Source organism: Cebus imitator, unplaced genomic scaffold (assembly GCF_001604975.1).
Source record: "Cebus imitator isolate Cc_AM_T3 unplaced genomic scaffold, Cebus_imitator-1.0 Scaffold77, whole genome shotgun sequence".
Classification (NCBI taxonomy): Eukaryota; Metazoa; Chordata; class Mammalia; order Primates; family Cebidae; genus Cebus; species Cebus imitator.
Window position 1 is genome coordinate 7,455,427 of NW_016107392.1, and position 23,466 is coordinate 7,478,892.

A 23,466-nucleotide genomic window follows, 5' to 3' on the forward strand; every position below is an offset into this window, starting at 1 on the left:
AAAGAAATGCACAAAGGAACCAGGAAATCAATAATAGTATTCCAAAATGGAGATTTCACTTATAATGTGAAAATAATGCCCATTGACATTTTTCAAAATTAGGATACTGAATGTCAACTTTTCTTGGAAGTGGTGAGAGATACATGTGTTATGTGGCCATTTTGGAAAGAAGAACATGTCCTTGAAGTCTTTGTTCACCAGCTTCAACCTTGTCATCAGCGCTCTATTTGATCCCACTAGAGCAGCTGGCAGTAGGCGGGGCTACAGTTTTCCAGCTGAACCCTGTGACCTGAGACGGTCAGCATGGAGCACACATGTGTGTTCTTCATGAGACACTCTGCAGTGGGGAAGCCATCGGGTGCAGATCACAATTGAGAAAACCCTCTGAAAGCACAAGAGATTTGAGGGGAAAACACCTCTCATAAAACACATAAAGAGGAATGTCTGGATTTGTCTTCTGTCATTTTACAGGAAAAGAGAAGAGGCAATGGCCTGCTCTTCTGTGAGCACATGGTTGGAATTCTTATACGATTATGCTTTGGGGGTCTGAAGAAAGCAGCCTCATATTTCAGGCTTTAGATAAACTGCTAGGATAAGCCTTTGCAGATGAGTAGAATTGCCTTTGGAGAACTCCCCAGTGAGGAGCATGAGTCAGGTCAGCTCATCAAAATGCTTGAGTGAAAATGCATCGCTGACCCCTCCGCTGTTCATGCAGTAGGGTTATTACATGTTATATCAACTTTGCCCGGAAGCGCAAGATACCTTTTAATAAAAATACCTGGTATGCACTGCACTGTCTCTCCCCAAAATTTATATGTTAAAGCTGTAACTGCCAGCACCTCAGAATGTGACTGTATTTGGAAATAGGGTGTTTAAAAAGCTAATTAAGTGAAAATGAAGCCATTAGGGTGAGTTCTAATCCAATATAACTGGTGTCCTTATAATAAGAGGAAATTGTGATGTGCAGAGAGACACCAGGGATGTGCGTGCACAGAGGAAAGACCACGTGAGCGTCCAGTGAGAAAGCAGATATTTACAAGCCAAGGAGACTGGCCTCGGGAGAAACCAAACCTGCCAACACCTTCATCTCAGATTTTCAGCTCCCAGAACTGCCAGAAAAGAAATTTCTGCTGTTCAAACCACCCAGTCTGTGGTATTTATTACAGCAGTCCTAGCAAACTCCAGGGGCCTTTGGAAGCCTCCTGTGTCATGACATGGAGATGGAGGAACAGCCACTCAGGGCTTCTATTGCCTACTCTTTTTGTTTGTTTGTCTCCGTATACATTTCTTCTTTTTTCCTTTTCACCTTTCTTCCAACTTCTCTTTCTACCTACACTTTAACTCCAGGTAGAAATCTATGTGAGAGGTGCAATTTTCAGGGTTTATTTGAAGGAGGAAGAAGAATGTCCCATGAATACACTTCCATTCCCAGCCTCTCCTCTTACCCCCTCTCCATTCCAACCAGGTCTGGGAAGGGTGCATATACCCAGAAAAGTTGAGAAAAAGCACTAGATTTTCTAGTTATATTTATTTTGGATCAGATCCTTTCTAATTTCTATATTTGTGAACATTTTATAATTTCACAGAGCATATGATTGAAATATTTTGGAAAACATTTTAATCATTCACAGTAACATGAACTATGCTGCCTTTGATTCTCTATAAAATTACTTAATTTGGGGTGTCTAAATCTCTTATTTTGAAGATGAACGAGAAAACAAAGCTTCTCAGAAAAAATACCACTTATAAATTGAGAGTAGACATTCTATTTGTCTTCAAGATGGAAATAATAACACCTTTCCCATGAGAGATGTATACAGAAATAATTAGATCATCTTTGTACAGTGTTTGAGAATGTTTCAGGGTAATGATGATCATGGTAGATATCATTATTTCCCTGTATTTAAGATTGTTACTGTGTTTCTCCATCATTATTTAATTTCACTGTTTACTCAACATGCTGGATCCTAAGGTTGCATTCTAGGTTTTTAAAAACAAAATTTAATTTTGTCCTCTCAAATTACCTTCATGATCAGTTAATGCAAAATAAGAGTGTGTGTGTGTGTTGGGGGAGGGGAGTGGGTTCTTTCTGTAGGCTTCCAGTATCACAAAGAATCGTAAATGTTTTAATGCATAAGTCTGGAATGGGAGGGCCATCTGTTTTTATAGCATTTGGAAGAAAAAGTGGCCTCCCATCCTTTTCTCTGGGATCTCACTGCTCTTTATAAATTTTAATCTCCAACTCAGACATCATTTAAATATTAAAAATGACTGCCGACTATCATGCATGATGCACAATTACCCTGTCTTGGGAAAAGACAAAGAAATATTATGTTCATCTATCACCATCTGGACTATACTTAAAAGTCTGTTCTTTGTGAAGAGCAGTGGAACATTAAAAAAACAAAAAATCCTAGGAGCATCTTTTATGTGACAGCAAAGATGATGGTAGTATGCCAGTTCTGCGGCTCTGTATGTTTACAAGCCTAGGGTTCCTGGAGGCTATGTGATTCTTTCAAGTCCCTTCTCTGTGTTACAAAAGAAAGAAAGATGGGTTGGTGGGTTTGCTTTTATAGGATCCTAAGTAAATTTCCCTTAACTCAGAATCATTCTTTTCAGCTAATGGAAAATACCATCTGTTATTAATCCTTTCTATTGCCTTTTAAATTGCTTCCTTGATACACATTGGACTTCCTGAATATAACTACAAAAATAACCAAATCATTAAAAATGCAGATAGTGCACAGGGTGTCACTTCAGCTATTGATGTAGTAGTACCTGCATCGTTCCTGCTCAGAAGCATGAGAGCAAGGGTATCATCAGCATGACTGACCATGAAAGGCAAACCGCTGGGCTTGACACGTATCTTATAAACAGGTATTTCTTTACATCTCTCTCAGCCTGCTCAGGGCTTGGATTCAGGGAGAGCTCTGAGAGCCAGGAAAAGAGACTGCTGGAAGGTAATGGACACTTGTATCAGAAGAGTTAAGTCACTTTATAGTTCTGACAGTTTGTTTTGGGGCAAGACACTTAAATTTCCTGAGCCTCAGTTGCTCACCTGTCAAAGGAGTTTCCTAACTCTCCCCTCACAGAACTGTTGTGGGGACTGGAAGAAGAAATGCCCAAGTCCTTTATAAAACTGTATCCCTGTTTATAGTCAAATGTGCCATGTTCCATTATTGTTACTTGTCTGAAGGAAGGCAGTAAGTCAATACAATGTGAGTATCCTGATTTCACTGAATCTATATTCTCTTTGAATGAGTCATTATCATTAGTTTCCCCAAGCTGCTTGCTTTTAAAAAAAGAAAGTAAGAAACAGGGAGGGAACCTGGTGGAGTGTCTCTTAAGTGACAGGCACTGAGCTGAATTCTTTCACATATCTGATCTTATTTCAACCTTAAAATAACCCTGCAATGTAGGCATCATTAATTCCATTATACATATGAAGATCCTGAGGTTCAGAGAATTTAAGTGACTTGCTAAAATAATCTCACACAGAAGTGAAGTGACTGAGTTAGGATTTGATCTAACAGTCCAGGGAACATTTTGCCATAGAAAATGCCTAATGGAAGAAAGTCAAGGAGTTCAGTATCTATCGCATATTGATTCAGAGTTTGAGTCTGAGAATTTTTTTAATGCCTAGTGTTATACAGATACAGTGGTGCCCTTTTTTAGGAATGTGAAAATATTGAGGTGCCATAATTAGTGTTTGTATTCTAATACTTTCTAGATATTATTTTTTGGGGTTGTTTTTTTCTTTGGCAGAGGCTGCCATCAGCTCTTTCCAGACCCTTGGGGACCAAGTAAACATGGGAAATAAAACAGTCAGGTAAAAGCAGGAGATCACGGTGTGACAGTTTAGGAACCTCTATTCTTTCTATTTAAAAGTTTGTTTAAAATAAATTTTATTGTATACATTTGAGATTAGCAATGTCATGTTATAGGATATATTTAGGTAGTAAAATTGTTATTATAGGGAAGCAGATTAACATCTATTATCTAGTTACTTTTTTTTGACAAGAGCAGTTGAAGTCTGCTTATTTAACCAACATTTCTAGTACAATACAACTTTATTAGCTTTAGTCCTCATGTGGGCTATTTGATCTCTAAACATGCTCATCCTCTGTATCTGCTATTTGTATCCTTTGACCTCCGTCTCCATTGCCTCCCTTAATCCCTGCCCATAGTAAGATGGTAACCACTGCTTCATTCTCTTTGTGTATTTGAGCTCATTTCAAACATGCCTATATTCCACATATAAGTGAGGCCATGCAGTATTTTTCTTTCTGAATTCAGTGGCAGACAAAGGCCCTTACGAGTGGGAAGAGATGATTAATTGTTTTCTCACTAGACATAAGGTAAAAGCATGAAAAAGGGGAAAGGGAGAGAAAAGAAATTTCAGATCATTTTATAAGCAAGACAGTAAAAACAGCTGGCTCTTATGGCCTCACATGCACATGTATACACACTCTGCATAATGTCCTCAGCATCATGTCCTCCAGGCCCATTCACGTTATGGCAAGTGGCAGAATCTCCTTTTTTAAGGCTGACTAATAAGGAATCTCTCCTTTAGAGTGTGACAAGTTCTTATCTCCATTTCTGGTTGCCAAAGGTCAACCATCCAGTTTTAAATCAAACATCCTGGTTTGCCTCTAGCTTATCACCCTAGAATTTGGGAAACTGGCCTGAATCATCACAAGTCTGTATATAAAGCAGTCTGGAAAATGTATGCTGCTGTTAATCTGTGGATGTGTCTGACTTTAAATTCTTTCCAGGCATTCAGTAGGCTTTCTCCTCCAGAATGATGACTTTTTTCCAACCTGGCATACAGTAATTACAAATCAAATTCTACTCTCCTGTTATACATTTCTGTTTCTCTTTGCTTTAAAGTTTCTGAGATAATTATAAAGTGTAAAAGATGAAAGACCTTAGCAATCAGCTAATTCATCTCTTCTCATTTTAAGAAAAACAAAACTGAGAATGATGATTCAATGGATAAATATTTGTTCCTTAGTTTGCATCTCGGTATGCCTGTTTGTGTATGTGTGAGAAAGTGTGTAGGTATGTGCATGTGAGGCCATAAAAGCCAGTGATATTTAATGTCTTTCTCATAAAATGATCGGAAACTTCTTTTGCCTCGCCTTCTTCTTTTATATGCTTTTACCTTACATCTAGTGAGAAAATAATTATCTCTTCCCATTCTTAATGGCCTCTAACTGCCACTAAATTCAGTAACCCAAAGATTTATTCCCAAACAAGAATTTATCTCTCTCTCTGTACTTTGGAGAAGTGTAATAAACATTTCTCTATAACTTAATTGGGGGGAGGTACTTAACATATTCTCTGGTGCAAAGTAGATGCTGTCAACAACTTTTCTTCTAAGTATATTGAAAGATACTTCCTATCAACCATAGCTCAAAAAATTTGTTCAAATTTGCAGATTTATGAGTTGCCAGAAAAAAACTGTAGGCATTTTCTTCTACCAGCTGAAACATGGGTATTAGAAAATACCTGAACTTAAAGCTTTAGGGGGGGTTTGGAGTGTGCCAAGTTCAACCCCTGCTTAACGTGAATTTCTTTAAAATTCTCTGCCAAATGGTTACTTGTGCCACTCTCGGGGGTTTCAGCTATCAGGGAACTCATAATCTCACAATCCAGGTTTAGAGTCTCTGGCAGTCAGCTCAGGCTGTTAGGTTCTACTCATTTGTCCAGGCTCCATCCCCTAGGGCAGTGGTCCCCAAACGTTTTGGCACTGGTGACTGATTTTCTGGAAGACAATTTTGATGATTTGGGGATGATTCAAGCACATTATAATCATTGTGCATTTTATTTCTATTATATACTCACCATAATGTGGAACCAGTGAGAACCCTGAGATTGTTTTCCTGCAACTAGATGATCCCATCTTTGGGTGATGGGAGACAGTGACAGATCATCAGGCATTAGATTCTCATAAGAAGTGTACAACCTAGATCCCTCACATTGGATATCAATATTATTGTACATAAAATTTGAGTTCAGCTTTGCTGTATATTTGTTAACTTGGACTACTGGACTGTTCTTGGATGGAGAAGACACTATACAGGCTCCATTAGCCATCCCTACCCCCTTCTTCCAAGCCAAAGCTATCTGTGGGCCATCCTGTCCCACAGGACCAGTGCTACTGCTTAAGGGGTTTTGGCCAGGCGATGTGTGACAGTATTGGAAAGGGCCTCAAGACGGCAACTCACTCTCTGTTAATAACTTTCAACCCTGGCTGAAATGAATGAATATCTAGATGGAATCATCCACAAAGAACAGAAGGCCTACCAGCTTAAGCCATTATGGTCTTTGTTGGGATGGATAACATCGCACAAGAAATATTTGACATGACAGAAATATTTCTCAGCAAATGTAGCCACTGTCAAAATGAAAAATGGATCCACTAAGGAATTCTAGCTCCATGCAAGTTTGATTATTACCAAAATGAATCTGCTTAAACCTGAAAATTGATTGCTTTAGTGTCTCTTGTTCCTAAAAAATTCCTCTATATGAAGTGAGCACTCCTAAATAATTACAGTTTATGTAATTAGTAATGTGTGTTTTTGCCCCAAGCTTGGTTGTTTATAAAATAACTCCAAGTCAGGGTAAGAATCTTGAAATTCAGAGTGTTCTCTTAACCTTTACTAATTGTAGGATTGACAGAATTCCAGGCTCCTGAAATAGGGAAACATTCCCTGCAGACTTGAGTACCTACGAAATAAGCCTTTGTCAAGTAGAATTGACACTCAGTAAATGCAGATGCCTCCTGCTAATTTAGATGGTTTACTTACAGTGGGTAGTATGTGGGCACACCAGGTTCTAAGACTGGCCTGAGGGCTCTGATAACACTTTGTAAATATCAGCAGCTGTGTCTAAATTAGCCTCCTGGAGTGTGGGAAGCTGAGTCTTGAAGCAACTGTTTTGGGGAGTGATAACCCTGTAATTTTCAACAAATCATATCAATGTTATGTCCTAGAAAATGTTAAAATGTATATAAAGGGTAGGTGTATTCCCAAGGTTGCTCCACATGCAGAGGGGCATAAATGCTGCCCAGAGTCTCTCAAGATGCTGCTATGATTCGTCTACGAATTCAGGTTCACTTACTGTTACTTTAACGCATGTAGGTAAATGTGTACATCTGACTTATTCTTCATCCTTCCAGGAACCTGCTGTAGTAGGTATTATTTTCTCCATTTTAGAGATGAAGAATCCAAGGCTCAGAGAATTTAAATGACTTGCTTTTAAGATCTAAAACTCTTTCTACCACCTCGCTACAGTTACATGACCCATTGTTTCCATAGGGAAAAATCTCTGTGGTTTGTATGGCAATAACTCGTTCTGATAAAATGTAAGCTCATTTAGCACTGTCTTATGCAAAGTGTCACTGGGAAATAACGCTCCTTCTTAACTGGCTGGATATGATATAATATACAAAATATTATATTGTTCTTTCAGAGAATGAATGGCTGGCTCAATTTTATTATTCCTAGAATTTTATTTTTAAAAATCCATCTTTGGGCAAATCCTCTTTTCATGGTGTATTTCAGCCCCACTGGGAAGTGGGATTTTCCTCGTTTTGGTGGTAAACATCTGTCTATCTGGGGAGCTCTGGGTCTTCAGCAATGACAATAACACTCTCATGACTGTTTTCCTGATGTCAGGATCACCTGAATGAACTCTGTTCTGAACACAGGGCTTGAGAGTTGATGTTCTGGCAAAGTGGTGATGCAAGTTGAGTGTCTAAGAATCTAATGATGGTCTCGGTTTGCACAATACAAAGTGATACCAATTGCTCAGGGCATCCCTCATCTGCCTGTTCCTCTTTCCTTCTTTCTGTTGTGATTTTTAATGAGATCCCAGTAAACAGGGCCCTCCACTGACCATAAGGTCCCATGATTTACTAGTTCTTGGCCACCTCACAGATTCTGTGGGCCTCAGTTTCTCCTCCTGGAAAATGGGCATATCCAACACCAACTTTTCTCTTTTGTGCTATTGAAAAGATATAAACAAGATTTTTACGGATGGGTAAGCTCCTTTTATTTTATTGTACTTTATTTTTTTGAGACTGAGTCTCACTCTGTTGCCCAGGATGGAGTGTAGTGGTGCCACCCTGGCTCACTGCAACCTCCGCCTGTATGAAAAAATATAAACAAGATTTTTAAGAGAAGTTATATGCTTACATACAATAAACTTAGTTTGGGCTTGGGGGAAATTAGCTGGTTAGTGAAATTCAGATAGAGTATCTCCTTCCCTCACTGCTTGTGAAAACACTTCTTTTAGAGGGTAGGTGGGCTAAGGTGGCTGGTGACAATCTTGTTTGTCTGTCTGTCGTGGTTTTCCAGTCTCTCATAAATAGCAACCATGCATCATGATGCTGTGATGTTTTTCTCCAGTATCAACCATCTGGAAAATCTCTTTCACTCCTACTATCTATAAGGCTGTGGCCTATCTTTCTTTATTTGGTCAAGAGCTGGTGCATATTCTATTTAGTCTTTGGTTCTGAACTCTAATAATATGTTAGGTCACTGTTTTGCACCGCAAGTCCAGGCTGAACTCTTAACCTGGATCTCTAGGAAATCGTCAAAGGGGATGGGATAGTTGAAAGACTGACTATTAGTGCCGCTCATTTCTTTAATAAGTATTTATTGTTCACTTATGTGTCAGGCGCAGTTCTAGGCATTGTAAGTGCAGAAAAATAAGATCACTGATCTTATGGAATCTCCATTCTGGCAAGGGGAGGTAGTAATCAAAATAAACAAATAACAAATAGGATAACTTCAGATATTGATACAAGCTATGAATATAACAAAGTCCTTTGACTGGGAGGCCAAGAAACCCCTCTGAGCAGCTGACATGTGAGCTAAGACATTGGTGAGGAGAAATAACCAGTTATGGAAGGAAAGTATTCCATGCAGAGAAAATAGCTCATGCACAGTTGTGTGGAAAACAGACATATGCCTATGTCCTACTGGCATTAAACTTTGGGAGGCAAGTGTGACAAGATGAAAAGAGGATTGACTTGGGAATCAGAACCCATGGGTCAGGGTGGGAATCCCAACTTCTGTTTCTCCATTTCTCATAAATGGGTTCAAGGGTGGCTATTGCACTGAGCTGCTGTGAGGCTTGTGTGGATACGAAACAACTATTCACCAATTGCGAGACCACTCTTTCACTGCGTGCTGCTATGGTGTTGGCCAGGAAAACTTCAATCTTTGCTTTGTCTAATCCTAAGGCATTACATCACCAAGAAGCCACTGGCCATCAGGCCAGTGGTAACATCAGGCAGCAGACGCTGAGTGTCTGATGGTTAAGGCATTGGTTCTAGAACTACAGAAGAAAAATGGGAGCAATGCTGTATGGTGCAGCAGGAGCCTAGCGTTCTGATACAGTCTCTGTCTGATCACGGAGGAGACTTCCTCTCTCTGTTCTCAGGTTCTTATATATTGGAAAAAAAAAAAAGCAAGGGGAGTTTAGAACACTGATGGGTAAGTTCCTTTCCAGCTCGGTGCCAGGATTCTAAGATGCTCTAACAGGCCATAGGAGACAACACCCAACCAGACCTGACCAGGCAAACCCAAGGTGAGGGAGAAGTAGCGGGTGGGATGTATGTGTCAGGGTTGGTTCAGGCAAGTGGCTTTTCAGCATGAGTTGGAAAGACAAGGTCTTTATCAAGAGAGCAGGCTGTGAACAGCATGAAGTAATGCAGCCAGTCACTTTTATGTGGCTCCTTTCTGCCTATGGGGAGTGTTTGTGTGTGGTGGAGGGTGGCTATGTTTTCTCCTTCTTCCACTTCTTTGGATTATGCTGCAATGTTTCCCCTACTGAAAACAGTATACAAAGGCTCCCGACTGGTGATGAAAAGTCCCCTCATGCCTCATGCATTGATTTGCAAGCAACAACTAAAACTGTATTCACATTGCAGCAGCCCATGCCAACAAAAGAGCTCCTGGATCCAGTGATGGCGCATTGTTTGCAGAGCGGAGCTGCTGCCACTCCAGACAAAGCTGCATTAGAGACATGATTTCGGGCTTACAAATAAGAGCGCGGAATCATTCTGGAGCCTTCAATACAGTGTTTTCCTCAAGATTTTATAATAAGCAATTGAAGAGAAGAACAGCCCAATGAGCCAATATTCTTTTCAGAAATATCAGCTAAAGCATATCCAGGGGCCAGAAAATAATTGCTTTTTTTATCCTACCCTCTCCTACTCCCACCTGTGTTTCTGGCCTGCTTTGTTCTGGAAGTAGAAACTGTAGCTACCTGATTCAACATTTTCTCCTGTTACTGCCGCATTTTCAGATCGATAGATATCCTAAATTTGCTTTGTCACTTACGAGTATGTCCCTAGAATATCTCCCACAAATAGTTTCTCTCTGGAACTTTATCTTTTTTCTTACTCATGCCCTCTGCTTTTCCTCTTAGGATCAGAATTATCAGCTACACAACAGGGAAATTTTACTAAGAATATTTAAGACAATTGACAGAAAATATCATTTTATATTTGCATGTCCAATTTGCATACACACAGATAAATATATCTTATGTGTACAAATACATGAATGTTTACATGTACATGTCATGCGATATAAATTTTGGTTTAGAAATAACAAATGTCTCAAACTCCTTTTGAAACATGGCATGTGTGTATGTGTGTGTGTATTTATCTAGATTGTTTTCCAGATCAGACCCAGCAGTATGATGTCTTTTAATCCAGTTATATGTGGATTGGAAAACTTTAATTCACACATAAATGTATTCATTCTTTATAGAACAAAGGCTTAGCATTGCCAAGTGCTGTCTTATTGCCAAGCACTGTCTTAGGTGTTAGAGAAATAGTAAACCGGGCAGATTTACTTTTTTGTTGTTTTTTTTTGTTTTTAAATTTAGATTCTTCCTACTTCTAAGAGGACTTGAGCAGATCTGTACTTATTAATAGAGCATAAGATATTTTAAGACAAAAATAGGCCAAAAATGTCTGAAGCAGAAATAAAGGATGCTTTTAGTCACCTGAGTTGACTGAATTTTGAACACGTAGATTAAAAAAAAAAGCTTTCCAGTGGCCAAAGCAAATTAGAAACCATTGAATTATATGGTTATGATTTTCTAGTTGCAGAGATGATAAAAATTAATTTTCTAGGAAAACCTTTAAATTAGAAATTTATCATGTTTTCTTTAAAGTATAGTGAGCGACATTGTGAGGTTTTATAAAAGACAAAATACTATTCAAATATTACACGTTAAAGGTAACAATTAAAATCACAGATAAGGTATACTCCAATGAGGGCAGTTTTCAAAGAGGCTCTGGTAAGAACTTTTAAGATATATTTTATGATATCCAAGTCTAATCAAGGATGAATGGCTACTGAATTCACTTAACATGACCGTTAAACAGTGTATTTGAAGCATCAAGTATCTTAAGTGACATATTGTGAAGTCAGTGTAATTACACAGTTAATCTAACATGTATTGTAAGGTAGGCACTGCATCTTGATTAAAGTTAGAGCACTAAATTTCTTCCTTTTTATTAATAAAAGAAAGAATTCTTTATCTGGGGTAAGAGATGCACAGAAAGCATGTATTTCTTGAAAGATACTTTGAATCTCTAGTATCACTCTCTTACATAAATTCTGGTGCAGCAAACAACCTTCCAACACATAGTTGTTTATGTGCAATGAATACAGTTTAGAAAAACCTCTAACACAGTAAAACAACAGATAAATACAAAATAAATAGAGTTAATGTGAGGTAGAAGAAAAGGTATGAAACCTGTGGTTTGTATCCTACATCTGCAGTTTTTGTTTGTTTCTTTGTTGTTGTTCTTGTTTCATTTTTTTGAGACAGAGTCTGCTTCATTGCCCAGGCTGCAGTGCAGTGGCATGATTTTGGCTCACTGCAGTCTCTGCCTTCCAGGTTCAAGCAATTCTTGTGCCTCAGCCTCCCTAGTAGCTGGAGTTTCAGGCATGCGCTACCATGCCTGGGTAATGTTTTTAATACATATTTTTAGTAGAGACTGGATTTCGCCATTGTTGGCCAGGCTGGTCTCGAACTCCTGGCCTCAAATGATCTGCCAGCCTCGGCCTCCCCAAATGCTGGGATTATGAGTGTGAGCCACTACACCTGACCTCCTATGCAGTTTTGAATAAGATGGGACTACCAAGAAGTACAGGGTGGTAGCTTGGGTGGGACACTCAGTTTAGCAAGACCTGGATGTGTAATAATTAAATAGAAGCCAGGCATGGCGGTGCCTGCCTGTAGTCCCAGTTAGGAGGGTGAGGCTGGAGGATCATTTGAGCCCAGGAGTTCCAGGCTGCAGTGAGCTATGACATGCCACTATGATGTGCCACTGCAGTCCAGCCTAGGCAACAGAATGAGACCCTATCTTTTTTTTTAAAACAAGGATCTCTCAGGGAAAAAAATTTTTTTTAAGAGAAGGGGGCATATGAGCATTTTTTTTTTTTGTTTTTGTTTTTTTTTTTTTTAAATAGAGACTATCCCTGAGATTTCAAATTTCCAAATTCAATTTTGTCAGTACATTTCGAACTGAGAAAGAATCTAAAATGTAAAGAACTATATTACATTTAAAAAAATTATCATATACAAGGGTGGACTGGATAATCTAAACATACCTGTGAAGTATAATAGTCAATAATTTGTGTGATCAATTAGAACTCTAAATTTCAAATAGCAGTTACATGAAAAGCAGGTTGACATTTTATTTATGAAAATAAAGGGTCCTTTAAGAGAACCTTGAGTATTTTCACATCCTAAAGACAACTCACAGTTCATCTCTTCTAATTCTCAGAGGAGGTTAGAGATCTTCCAGAGCCCCATATCTAACTGGTGGCTCTTTGACCATTTGAACCCAAGTATCCAGAGAAGCCAAAGATCCAATATAAAATTTCAAGAATTTAAACACATTATTTGTCATCCATGTTATATGTACTCTCTATCACAGAGAATGTGAATATTTTAGCTCTACCCTGAAACAAGGAATAAAAGCTAAGTTGGATGGCAGCAGTGTTATTCATGTCTCCTGTTGGTTTCAAATAATCGCTATTTGACCTTTGTTCCTATTTTTTTCAAGCATTCCAGTGATTCTAACCATAAAACAACCTACCTAGATAACTAAGAATATCACAGAGAAACACCAGGAGCTTGGAGAAAAGGCTGGGCATTGATTCCATTTTGTTTCATAAGACCTGACACAATTTCTAGCTCCAGATATAAATATAATTCCTACATCACAAAAACAATTTGGAAGTTCCTGTGCATTCCTTATGATGGGATTTAGTCTGGACTTTCTAGGAAATCCAGTTGCTGATCCTGCCTACTTTCTAGGACGGATTCTATTCTTCCTGGTCCTTCTGCACTTCTGTCCCAGGCTTGCACACTCATTTCCAAACCCTTACCTTTCCCATGTGTAACTGAGATTAAAGACTTGTTAACTTCATCTTTTTTGTCCAGAATTAACTCATCTAAAATGTGAGCACCTGAGACCTAAAGTTGTTGGAGGAACACTAGGATCAAGCTGAAAGCCTACTGGCATTAGACTCACAGTGATGGGGTTTCATATTCCAGCTTTGGTATTTACATGTACAGATTGCCTTTGTGAAAATGCACACTATTTTAATTAATCCTTATGGCAGCTCCGTGAATGAAGCGCAGTTATCTCTACTTTACATGTGAGCAAACAGATTCTGAGGTGTAAGCAAACTGAGATCTTGAAGTGTAATAATCTTCCTAGAGTCATCCAGGGAGTTTCTGCAGGGCAGGGACACAAAACCACATCTGTCTCCAAAGCCAGCCTTGCAATTATTCTCAACTTCGCCTCGCCTCTGCCGAAAGCTATTGTGAAGAACAATGTGGTGGTTGTGGAACTGGCATTGGCACCTGGTTCCCTTTACCCAGCTAATGTTTGCCCTCTTCTCTGACACACTGGTTTCTCTGGACATCTCAGCTAGCACATGATTTCTAAAAGTCAACCGACCATTCTGCCCTGGTAGAAGGAGAGACATTTGAGAAAAATTCAAACGGGTCAGTGAAGGCTGGCTTCATTGAAAAGGGCATATGCTGGCACATCTTAACAGCACCTCGTGTTACTGGACTTGCCTTGCAAGCTTTTGACAGCCACTGAACTGCAGCACCCACTGCACCTAGTATTCAAACCAGGAAGAAACAGAAGGAGAACTGCCAGGATGTTTCCGCCTAATCCCTTCCAAATCTCTCCAGTCTCATAAATCCTTGAACTCTTCAAATATGGAATTAAAAGAACTTGGTTTGCAGAAGCATTATGGTCAGAGGAAGCCCAAGTACTGAGCTATGAGATTCAGAAAAAACAGAGGGACAAGAATATTACCACAGGGTTGGCTTTGAAACTTGTTTGAATACAGTTACTGAGAAAGAAAAGCAAACCCCTATTTACAAAATTATTATTTTTGTTTAGCAAGATATACTGAGTCAATTTTGCACAGAAAATTGCATAGCAAAGAAAACTCTCAGTAGAGCCCTTTAAAAGCAATTTAATATTTGTAATAAGGCAAATCTTTCTGACTCTCAACTATTTAGCTATGAAATTTTAAAATCCAATGAAAGGCTGACTTCAATAAATGCTGCTTTACAAATGTTATTGCCCGTGTAACAACCTGAGAATATGACATTCTTTAGACACTTAAATTTAATCATAATGACAAATACTGAACTTTTAAAACTGTCCTTCATGTAATTGAGCATAATTTGGTGCTTTTAAAACATGGGTTTGCTTTTCTGATACACTGTATCTCAGAATTGTAAATAAGGTCAATTTACCCAGCAGCTTGCGAATTTCTAAGCAATTGTGCCTTATTTCCAAGCAGTCATTTAGAAATATGAAGCACAATATTTTGTATGACATATAAGAACATTTGAGAGGTCTTGCATCTCAATTATTAACAGTTCTTCAAAATATCTGGGCAGGAGTTAGTCCCATCATGAAATGATGACACCATGGCCACAAGTGACACGACACGGCCAGTCTCTCTGTCTGTGAGACAGAGTAGGGAGCCATTTTCCTCATTTTGGCTGGCCGGCCTTCCTTCCTTCCCCTCTTTTCTTTTCTTTTTTCTTTTTCTTTTTCTTTTCTTACAGAGTTTCGTTCTTACTGCCTAGGCTGGAGTGCAATGGCGTGATCTTGGCTCCCACAAGCTCTGCCTTCCAGGTTCAAGTGATTCTCCTGCCTCCCCAAGTAGCTGAGATTACAGGCATGTGCCACCACACCAGGCTAATTTTTTTGAATTTTTAGTAGGGATGGAGTTTATCTATGTTGGTCAGGCTAGTCTTGAACTCCTGGCCTCAGGTGATCCGCCTGCCTTGGCCTCCCAAATTGCTGGATTACAGGCATGAGCCACCATACCCGACCAGAATTTCCTTCTTTCTAAAGGGCTGTAGATAGCAAACTGGACTAGTTTCCAGTAGATCTGGGATCTGAGCTATGTTCTAAAGCCATGTTGCCTCTCAGGCTCAGATTCTTCCTCAGTAAGATCAGGATAGTTATAATAGTAAGAGGATGTCATGCAACACAACATATGAAACTGTTTGCAAGTCAAAATCCACCTCTTTTAAGTAAGTCAGTATTAACGTCTTTATAGTTGTTTCTCTGTATATCTATTCTCACCAGAATCAAATACATGACACTGGCCTTGTGGGCAGCATACTCCCACTCACTGTTTAAAGCTGCCCTTTCTATTGCTACAGACTGGTCATAAAATATTTCCCTGAGAGTCACACAACTATGTGAATGAACCAACATAAACCACTCCACTGCTAGAAAAGCAAATTTGGCCTTCATATGTCTGTTGAGGGGGTCTTCCCAGCTATCTCTCTGAAATTGCAGACCCTTACATATTTCCCATTCCCCACCGCAGCTTTGCTTTTCTCCATGACAAACTTACCATCATAAATATGCTTTATTTTAATTTATCTGTCTGATTTACCGTGTCCTCCATTAGGCTGTAAGCTCCGCTTGGGCAGGGGTATTTGTTTTATTCACTGTCACTTGCTTTGCACCAAGAACAATAATCGACACAGAAAAATGAAGGAATGATGACCAGCTTATGGGTGTTACACAAATGCTCATATACCCGCAGCTAAGAAAAGCTAGAAATGGCTCACTACCAAGCTTATAATGCTGTTAATGTTTCCATTCTGATACGTCAAAACCCATAAAAGTGTGTTCATTTTTAATGTTTTCTACTATTGGCTCCATCAGCAGTTTCCTAAACTAGTAATTTGTGTCTTTTCTCTCTGTGAAGAAGGAATATAGCTTGTGCCTCACATATTAATCTTAAAACATAAGAAATAAAAGGAAATTTCCCCCTCCTTTTAGAGCTTATATGCAAATTCCAAATCTACTCTTCTGAGCAGTTACCCACCATTTAATGTTCATAAATTCCCAGTGTATACTCAATTGCAAGAAACCAAAGCAAGATTATAAACAGCACTAATAATAAGCAGGCACAAAATTTTTACTACCCTCCGTTCCCACAGCACTTGGGAGATGTGTCAAATTACCCTGTGGTAGACTGGTAAGAGGGAGTTGGGTTAGAAATCATGGCCCAACTGCTAGTGACACGGTTTGCAAATTTTACAGCTTGGGAGTCACTAGGTATTTAGAAAACTCTACCTTTGTTCATTAGTTGCAAATGTAGAAGATGTGCCTACAGGGATCTTTAAAGAAAGAGTATATTTGGAGCAGAAGAACAGAAAAACAGAATCCAAGGACAGTGTTGCTTTCATGAATCTTTAAGAGGGACTTTCCTCTATGGTTATACAGTCACACAAAGAATGGACAGAGTCTGACAATAACAGGAAGAGGACGCTTCTCCCTGTATTTAATTCCCTCAGGTTTCTGACTCCTTGACTTTGAAAAATACTTCATTTTGTAGGATCTTCTTAAATAAAACTGCACTTTGCTTGTGCGAGAAGAAACAGAATCTAATTCTATTTCTATTTCTAGAGCCAATGCAAACACTTATTTGTTAGATGTTGTTGAAGAGAGCGTAAAATGATGCAGATGGTAGTGGTCAAGTGTCTCAATGTCTTCCCTTTCTACCTAGGATTTTCCTGCTTTCTTCTTGACCTTCACTTGGCCGCCTTTGCAATGCTTACAGGGAATTTTCCAGACAAAGCCTAGTGATGGGCTATTCGTGAATTAGAGACACAAAACACTTTAAATTGATCTTGTCTATTTCCAGCAAGATGCAATATAGCCAGAGAAAACTGTCATGTTTGAAGGCATTTTCTTCCTCTAGATGGTCTACAGAGTCTCTAAAATGCACATGTATGTAACAAACATGCTTATTTTTTCTTTTAATTTTGCCATGGCAGCCCTTTGGTGCTTTGCCATAGACCAGTAGTCACAGTAGGAAAACTCAGCTCAGATTGGGCCATTTTACTTTATAATACGCAGAGAAAGGCACTCACCAGCACTGACAGTGATAGCTTCAATGAACTGTTCTCTCCAGCTGTTTGTCCCAACCACAAGGGCCAGGTTTGTCTTCTTAATGAGTTTGTCCACAGTACTCTAGAAAGGTTGAAATGAATAATATAAGTGCTGAGTGTGTTAAGGCCTCAGGAAATCTAAGAACTTGTTGATTTTGAAACTCCAGAGTTATATAAAAGGTAGCAGATGTTAGGCTCAGAACAACAGTATTGACATCAAACACTGTTATGATTATGCAAACAAGCATGCTCCTTAGTTGGAAACATTCTGAAATGGAAACTTCTTTGTAGCGAATACAAGTCTCCACTGACTAATGGCCAATGAAGAATAGCCTCAGTGTTTAGAATAGCAGATGCTGCAAAAGCCCATCCATTCCCAGAATGCTTTACTAACTTGCTTCTCTACTGGTTTCATCTGTAATGTTCCGTCTGCGAGTGGATTAATATATGCCCTGCTCAGCACTACGTATCTGCGAGTAGCTAGAAGTGACAGATTATGAAACCAAAAACTATTGTTACTGTTTTTTGTTTATCAATGAAATGAAGCCAGATAATGGCGTCTCCAGGTTGCCAGCTGCATAGTCATCAGTAAATAGATTTTTCTCTGGGTACTAGTTGGTCAGTCTCTTGTCTGTTAGAGAATTCCATGCTCACCCTATTCCTATTGCATACAGGAACAGACAATAAGCCAAGACAAGAAAAGGTCAGTCTTATGGTTTAGGGCACGCTGCAGTTTACCTTGTCCCCGTCTCCCCTGCTTTACTGGCACTGTACTGCATACCCCTTGTTTTTCTCTGGAACTTTTTAAGCACTTTGTTTTGTACAATTAGCACTTTCTTGCTTTCTAAATTCAGTTAATGTAACAACAGGAGCAGCCCAACGACCACAAGAAAACCAAGCAGAAGCACTGAAAGCACTACCACAAGTCATGGCAACTACAGGGAGAAGGGCCATTTCCAAGACACTAAGGCTGCCCTTCCCAGAGAAACTACCACATTGACTATTCTACCAAAAGTCCACACTTACTGTCAGAGCAGCCTCGAATTTCCACTAATTGCAAAGAGGTAGAAAACACATTATTTGCCATAGGTCAAATTCTGTATATGTTTAATACAATGTACCTGGATTGATGATAGTTTGTGAGAGAGCACATTTTCAGCTAACTGAGAGGAGGCAAAATTCTATCTAAAGGGCTTGTATGAAAGGCCAACACCAAATCCTAATATCAAGCATGTTTGCTCGAGAAGTCATTGGAACTGACTTGAAATATTGAGCAGATAATAAGCATGAAAGGGCCCATCTCCAACTGGCTTACTCTTTATTTGTGACATTATTCTTGGCTGAATTGTTTGCCCTTAGGGTGATGACCTTTCAGCTTCTAGCTTTGTGTTGAGAACTGCTGGTGCCCCTGATAACAGCTGTAGCAGTCACTGCTCTTGGCCACCATCATTTAAAGCATGTGACCAGCATCTGTCTTTCCTCCCTCAACTCAGCCACATCTCATCAAGTACCCTGACCATCCTCAGTGATATAAATTCAAAGTGCCCTGTAGAATGTAATAAGAAATGACCTCAATTTTTCCTAGTGTAATGGAAACTTGGGACAGCTCTCTCTAAGGAGGCACTCTTTGTGCTGAATCCATGACGGAGTATCCCATCACCTGGGAAATTAACAAATGAACAGATAAATTTCTCTAACATTGAGTATAGACTTTACTCAAGAAATTGCTCCTAAAGAACAAACTTTTAAGATAAACTAAACTTCTATGTGTAAAACCCAGGGTAGATTTTAAACTGTAGTTCATGTTAACCCCATATCCAGGGTTCTTCCTAGGACTTAATTTGCACATGTGTCCTTCCTTGACCTCTGGGAGAAACAGGAATGAATAAAGATGAAGTTGAACTTCAGACACCTGAGCCTGGACACTGCTGTCTGTATCTACCTGGGGTGATTCCTAAATGTCAGTGATCAGTTTTTCACTGCACTAGATTTTCAAGGGCTTGTGAAAACGTCACCCTCCCCAATGGGTGTTAGTAAGGCCAGGTCCTCAGTCACACCACAGTAAACAAGAACTCGGTGAGTAAAGCAGAGCAGGCCATTGTAAGGTATCAACCAGATTTGGGTCTCTAGCACAGTTCTGGGAGCTCTGAGTAAGTTCTTTAAAATAGCTATGTTCTAGTAAAAGAAATTTCTTAAATAACATAAAATCAAAACTGATACTTGAGAGCAGTTCCAAAATATGCCTCTAACGTGCCCTGTAGGTATTAATGGTAACTACCCTGATGCACTTTGAGGAGATGACAGGAAATAGTCTATGGAAGCTGTCCCACAAGGATAAGTACCCCAAACAACTAGATTCCTGTAAAGAGACTTGGGGGACTTTCAAATGCTCAGATCGTTATTGTGGTTATCAGCAAGCACTTTGGACCCAAGAAAGCTTTGCTGCCTGAAAGACTGTGCCCTGCCTTACTTAACTTAATGCTTCTTGCAGGAAGTTATTACGATTGCTCTTCCTATCATGAGTGCATGGGAAGGGAAGGTTGGGGATTATCCCACAAGGGAAAGAACACCCGATTTCCCAGGAGAACTCTAGGAAAGGGCAGCGGCAAGCTTGCTTCACAAATACCAACCCATAGAATCTCTGCTGCAGCAAATGGCACCAGGCAATCTGATTCCTAATGAAAACAGGGTGAATGAGGAAGAGTGAGGTTGGACATACGGAGAAGAGATCAGTAGACTGATCACGAGAAATGGACAGTCTGAGATTCTTGGGCTTGTGGAATTAAAGGGAACTGTGTCTGTTCCAGGTATGGTTGTGCAACAAGCCAAGTTCTGTGTCATACAACGGGGTGTGTGAGGGGGCGTCTAATGATCAGGTCTGCCTAGAAAGCATTGGTTTCAGTATTTACCCCTGCCCTCTCCTTCTATGGAAATGAGTGAAGAGTTAACAGATAGATTCTCAGTGGCCTGAAGGGAAAAGTTTAATTGCATTTTTATCTTAAAAATATTCCACTTTAATTTCAAAGACATTTTGTTTTCCACCTGTCTCCTATCAGGCACCTCCATTTATGAACTAAATTAAAAAATAATTAATGGATTCAGCTAAAGGAAAAGAGGCCACTATTATGAGAAGTCCAGCTAAAATCTGAAACTTCTAAATTGGTGGTCTGATTCTCTTTTGTAATCTTCATTCTAGTGTTTCAAACAGGGACAGTTTGCTTTTGAAAAGCAGGTAAAATACTGCTGTGCTCTGGGTTTGTAATTCTGGAAAGCAAGAGAGGGGATGTGCTTTTCACATCTCACTGCAGAACTTAGGTGTGGCTCCCCTTGTGGTCTTCCCAGATGCTAGGACCATGTAAAGGAGAGGGGCTGGGAGGGGACACAGGGTCAGAGGGAGCAGCTAAAGATCCACAGGAAACTTCACTTCAAAGTCTTAATCTCCACCCCAAGGCTCACACATTCAACTTCTGCATAAATGACTTTTATCATCCAGAGAACTGGGAATCCAATTTTATCAGCTCAACTCTAAACTCTGGTTGCAGGCATTGTACCTTCAGTATATTGACTGTACTAAAGTGTCCTTGGATCTGAAGAGGATGATTAAATATAAATGAGACCTTGTCAATGGGATATTCCACAGGGAGACATTCCTATCCCCATCCAAAACAAAAGCCCTCTAATTTTTAGCAGTGTGAATGCCTTGCTTTGACAGATGTATTAACATTTTCAAATAGAACTTGGTTTCTTCCACACATAACAATCTCATAGGATCCATCTTGGCATATTGCTTGCTATCCACTCAGTTAAGCCTTCCCTTGGGGGTACATCTGACCTTGTGCAGTGATGGATACCTCCTGCTGGGCCCTGGTTCTGATGCTGTTAGGTTGACAGGACTCCTTGGTTCCTGATTAACTGTGTAATTCCAATTTGGCTCCAAAGGCTCTCAATTAATGAGCCAGTTCCTGAAATTACATCTACCCCTCTTTCCAGATGGATCTTACAGCTTCAGCCAACACTCTGAACAGTTTCGGTCCCCAGGTGGGCCTGGCTCCTGGTGGGCAGTGTTGATGAGCATACCTTGAATTCGTAGGATTCTTCAATGATCACTTCCAACTTGGTGTGCTCTCCCAGGATGGGACGCCCCATTTCTGCAATGCGCCTTTCCTCTTCCTCTTTGCTGGTCAGTGGCTGCTTGTCATCATATTCATCTGTGAAAGGGAAGTATCAGAGAGTGAGCACTGTGTTCTGTTTCAATGGGAAATCCCTGGATGCTGCCATAGGAAAGCCAAGGCAGAAGGAAGCCCTAATGACCTACTACAGCACTCTGGGTGAGATCATGATGTTGGAGGGAAGAGCTGGACAGATGCTTGGCATGTAAGGCAGCATATCATTGTGACAGCAAATGATTATAATGTTTCACTGTCTAAGCTCATGCAAAAGTACGGTTGAGGAAAAGTATATGGGGCATGTCACTGAGAAAGACTCTGCCTTTACATTGTCTATGTTAGGGGACTCACCCAGCTGTTCCCTGTGACACTGGCTCAGCCGGCTGTTTGTATACATTCTGTAGCACATGTCCAAAGGGAAACACAACTGAAACTCCTACAGTGACCCTGAGAGATGACAGAGTCTGGCCTCTTCCTCTCCACTTTCTAGGGGCAATAGAAAATGCCTGAGGCCCAAAGAGATGGGGAACAGGAAATTCTGACTTTAGTCTCTCTCTTGCCAAGAGACCCTGTTGCAAGTTAAACAGAAAAATATCCATTCCATGCTTCTATGAGATTCCTGGGCTCCAGTGCTGCTTCTATCTGGTGCAAAGCCAAAATGTGTTAGGAAAACCTTGACCATGTTAGTCTTAAAGTAAACAGGGAGGGCGAGGGTGAGGCCTTTCGGGAGTTAAAATACTCACTCGCTGTGTCAGCATGATTATTTCCAGAACCACCATGTAGCTTACAGTCCAGGAAAGGATAGTGGGTGCTGAGAAAATGTTAATGGATCCAAGAGCCCATTAATGAGGGGAAATTCACAGTTGGGTGTCTTTGTGTTAAGGTCATTAGGATAAATCCCAGACTGAAAAGGCCATGCACATAAGAAGGACAAACACCCGTCCTGTAATTACCCTTATCCTTTAGGCCCAGAATGCTGAAACAAGACAAGCTACTTCTCAGAGTCAAGGAGAATGAACATTGTCTCCAATGAAACAATATCAGTGACATGGAAAGACCTGAGCCCTGATGGCCTCACTTCTAGGACTTCTGGACAAAGTGCCTCCAATAAGGGGCTGTTGACTGACGAGGCATCCAATAAAAAGAATGTTTGGTCCTGGCTTCCTGCCTGGTGTACTTAGACATTAGCTTCGGTAGAAGTCCATACCTCCCATTAATTCCAAAGAACCATGGCCTTTCCTCTGCTGAGGGACCCTGCTATGGTGGCTCCATCGTTGCTTTAGCAACTGTTGGAGGGAATGGTTCCTAGGCTAGCTGCTCACTGCGAGGGCAGGGAGCAAATGGGCTGGAGGCACTGCCAGCATTTAATATTTCAAACGTCAAAACCAACAAAGGCAAAAGCAGAATGTAGCATATTGATTAATTCTTTAGTATACATTTTATAGTGTCTTCCTAAAAGCCTATTTTAAAATCTGCTTTCCTAGCCTCAGAGATTGCAGGGCACCTAAGAAATTAGATGAAGACTAAAAATTAATGATTTTGGACTGACCAGAAGCTGCTGGATATTAGCAGAGGCAAAGGAGAGGGTCAAGGAGATTAATTATAATTGTAAAAGTGGTAATATTTTTTATAGTAGAATTGGGAAGTCATGACACAACGGAAGGCAAAGGGTTCTGGTTGGAATCTCCAAGATTTGTCCTAGCAAAATTATGTGTGTCTAGTCAAGAGAGTTAGCTGAGACACATGAAGTGCAATTTATCGATCACTGATATTAATCATTTTGATTACCACTGCTTTCTGATCC

At 40.0% G+C, this 23,466-nt stretch overlaps 1 protein-coding gene across 2 annotated transcripts in view; it reads right to left on the reverse strand.

Annotated features, from left to right (window-relative positions):
• Positions 1 to 23,466, reverse strand: part of LOC108307273 (sodium/calcium exchanger 1) — a 63,728-nt gene that overhangs the window by 27,695 nt on the left and 12,567 nt on the right. For both annotated transcript variants that reach the window (XM_017532608.2, XM_017532600.2), the window contains exons 5-6: positions 21,574 to 21,704; positions 17,479 to 17,578 (exon numbers count right to left, since the gene is read on the reverse strand). In XM_017532608.2, the coding sequence (XP_017388097.1) occupies positions 17,479 to 17,578; positions 21,574 to 21,704 (231 nt within the window). The remainder of the gene's footprint in view (positions 1 to 17,478; positions 17,579 to 21,573; positions 21,705 to 23,466) is intronic.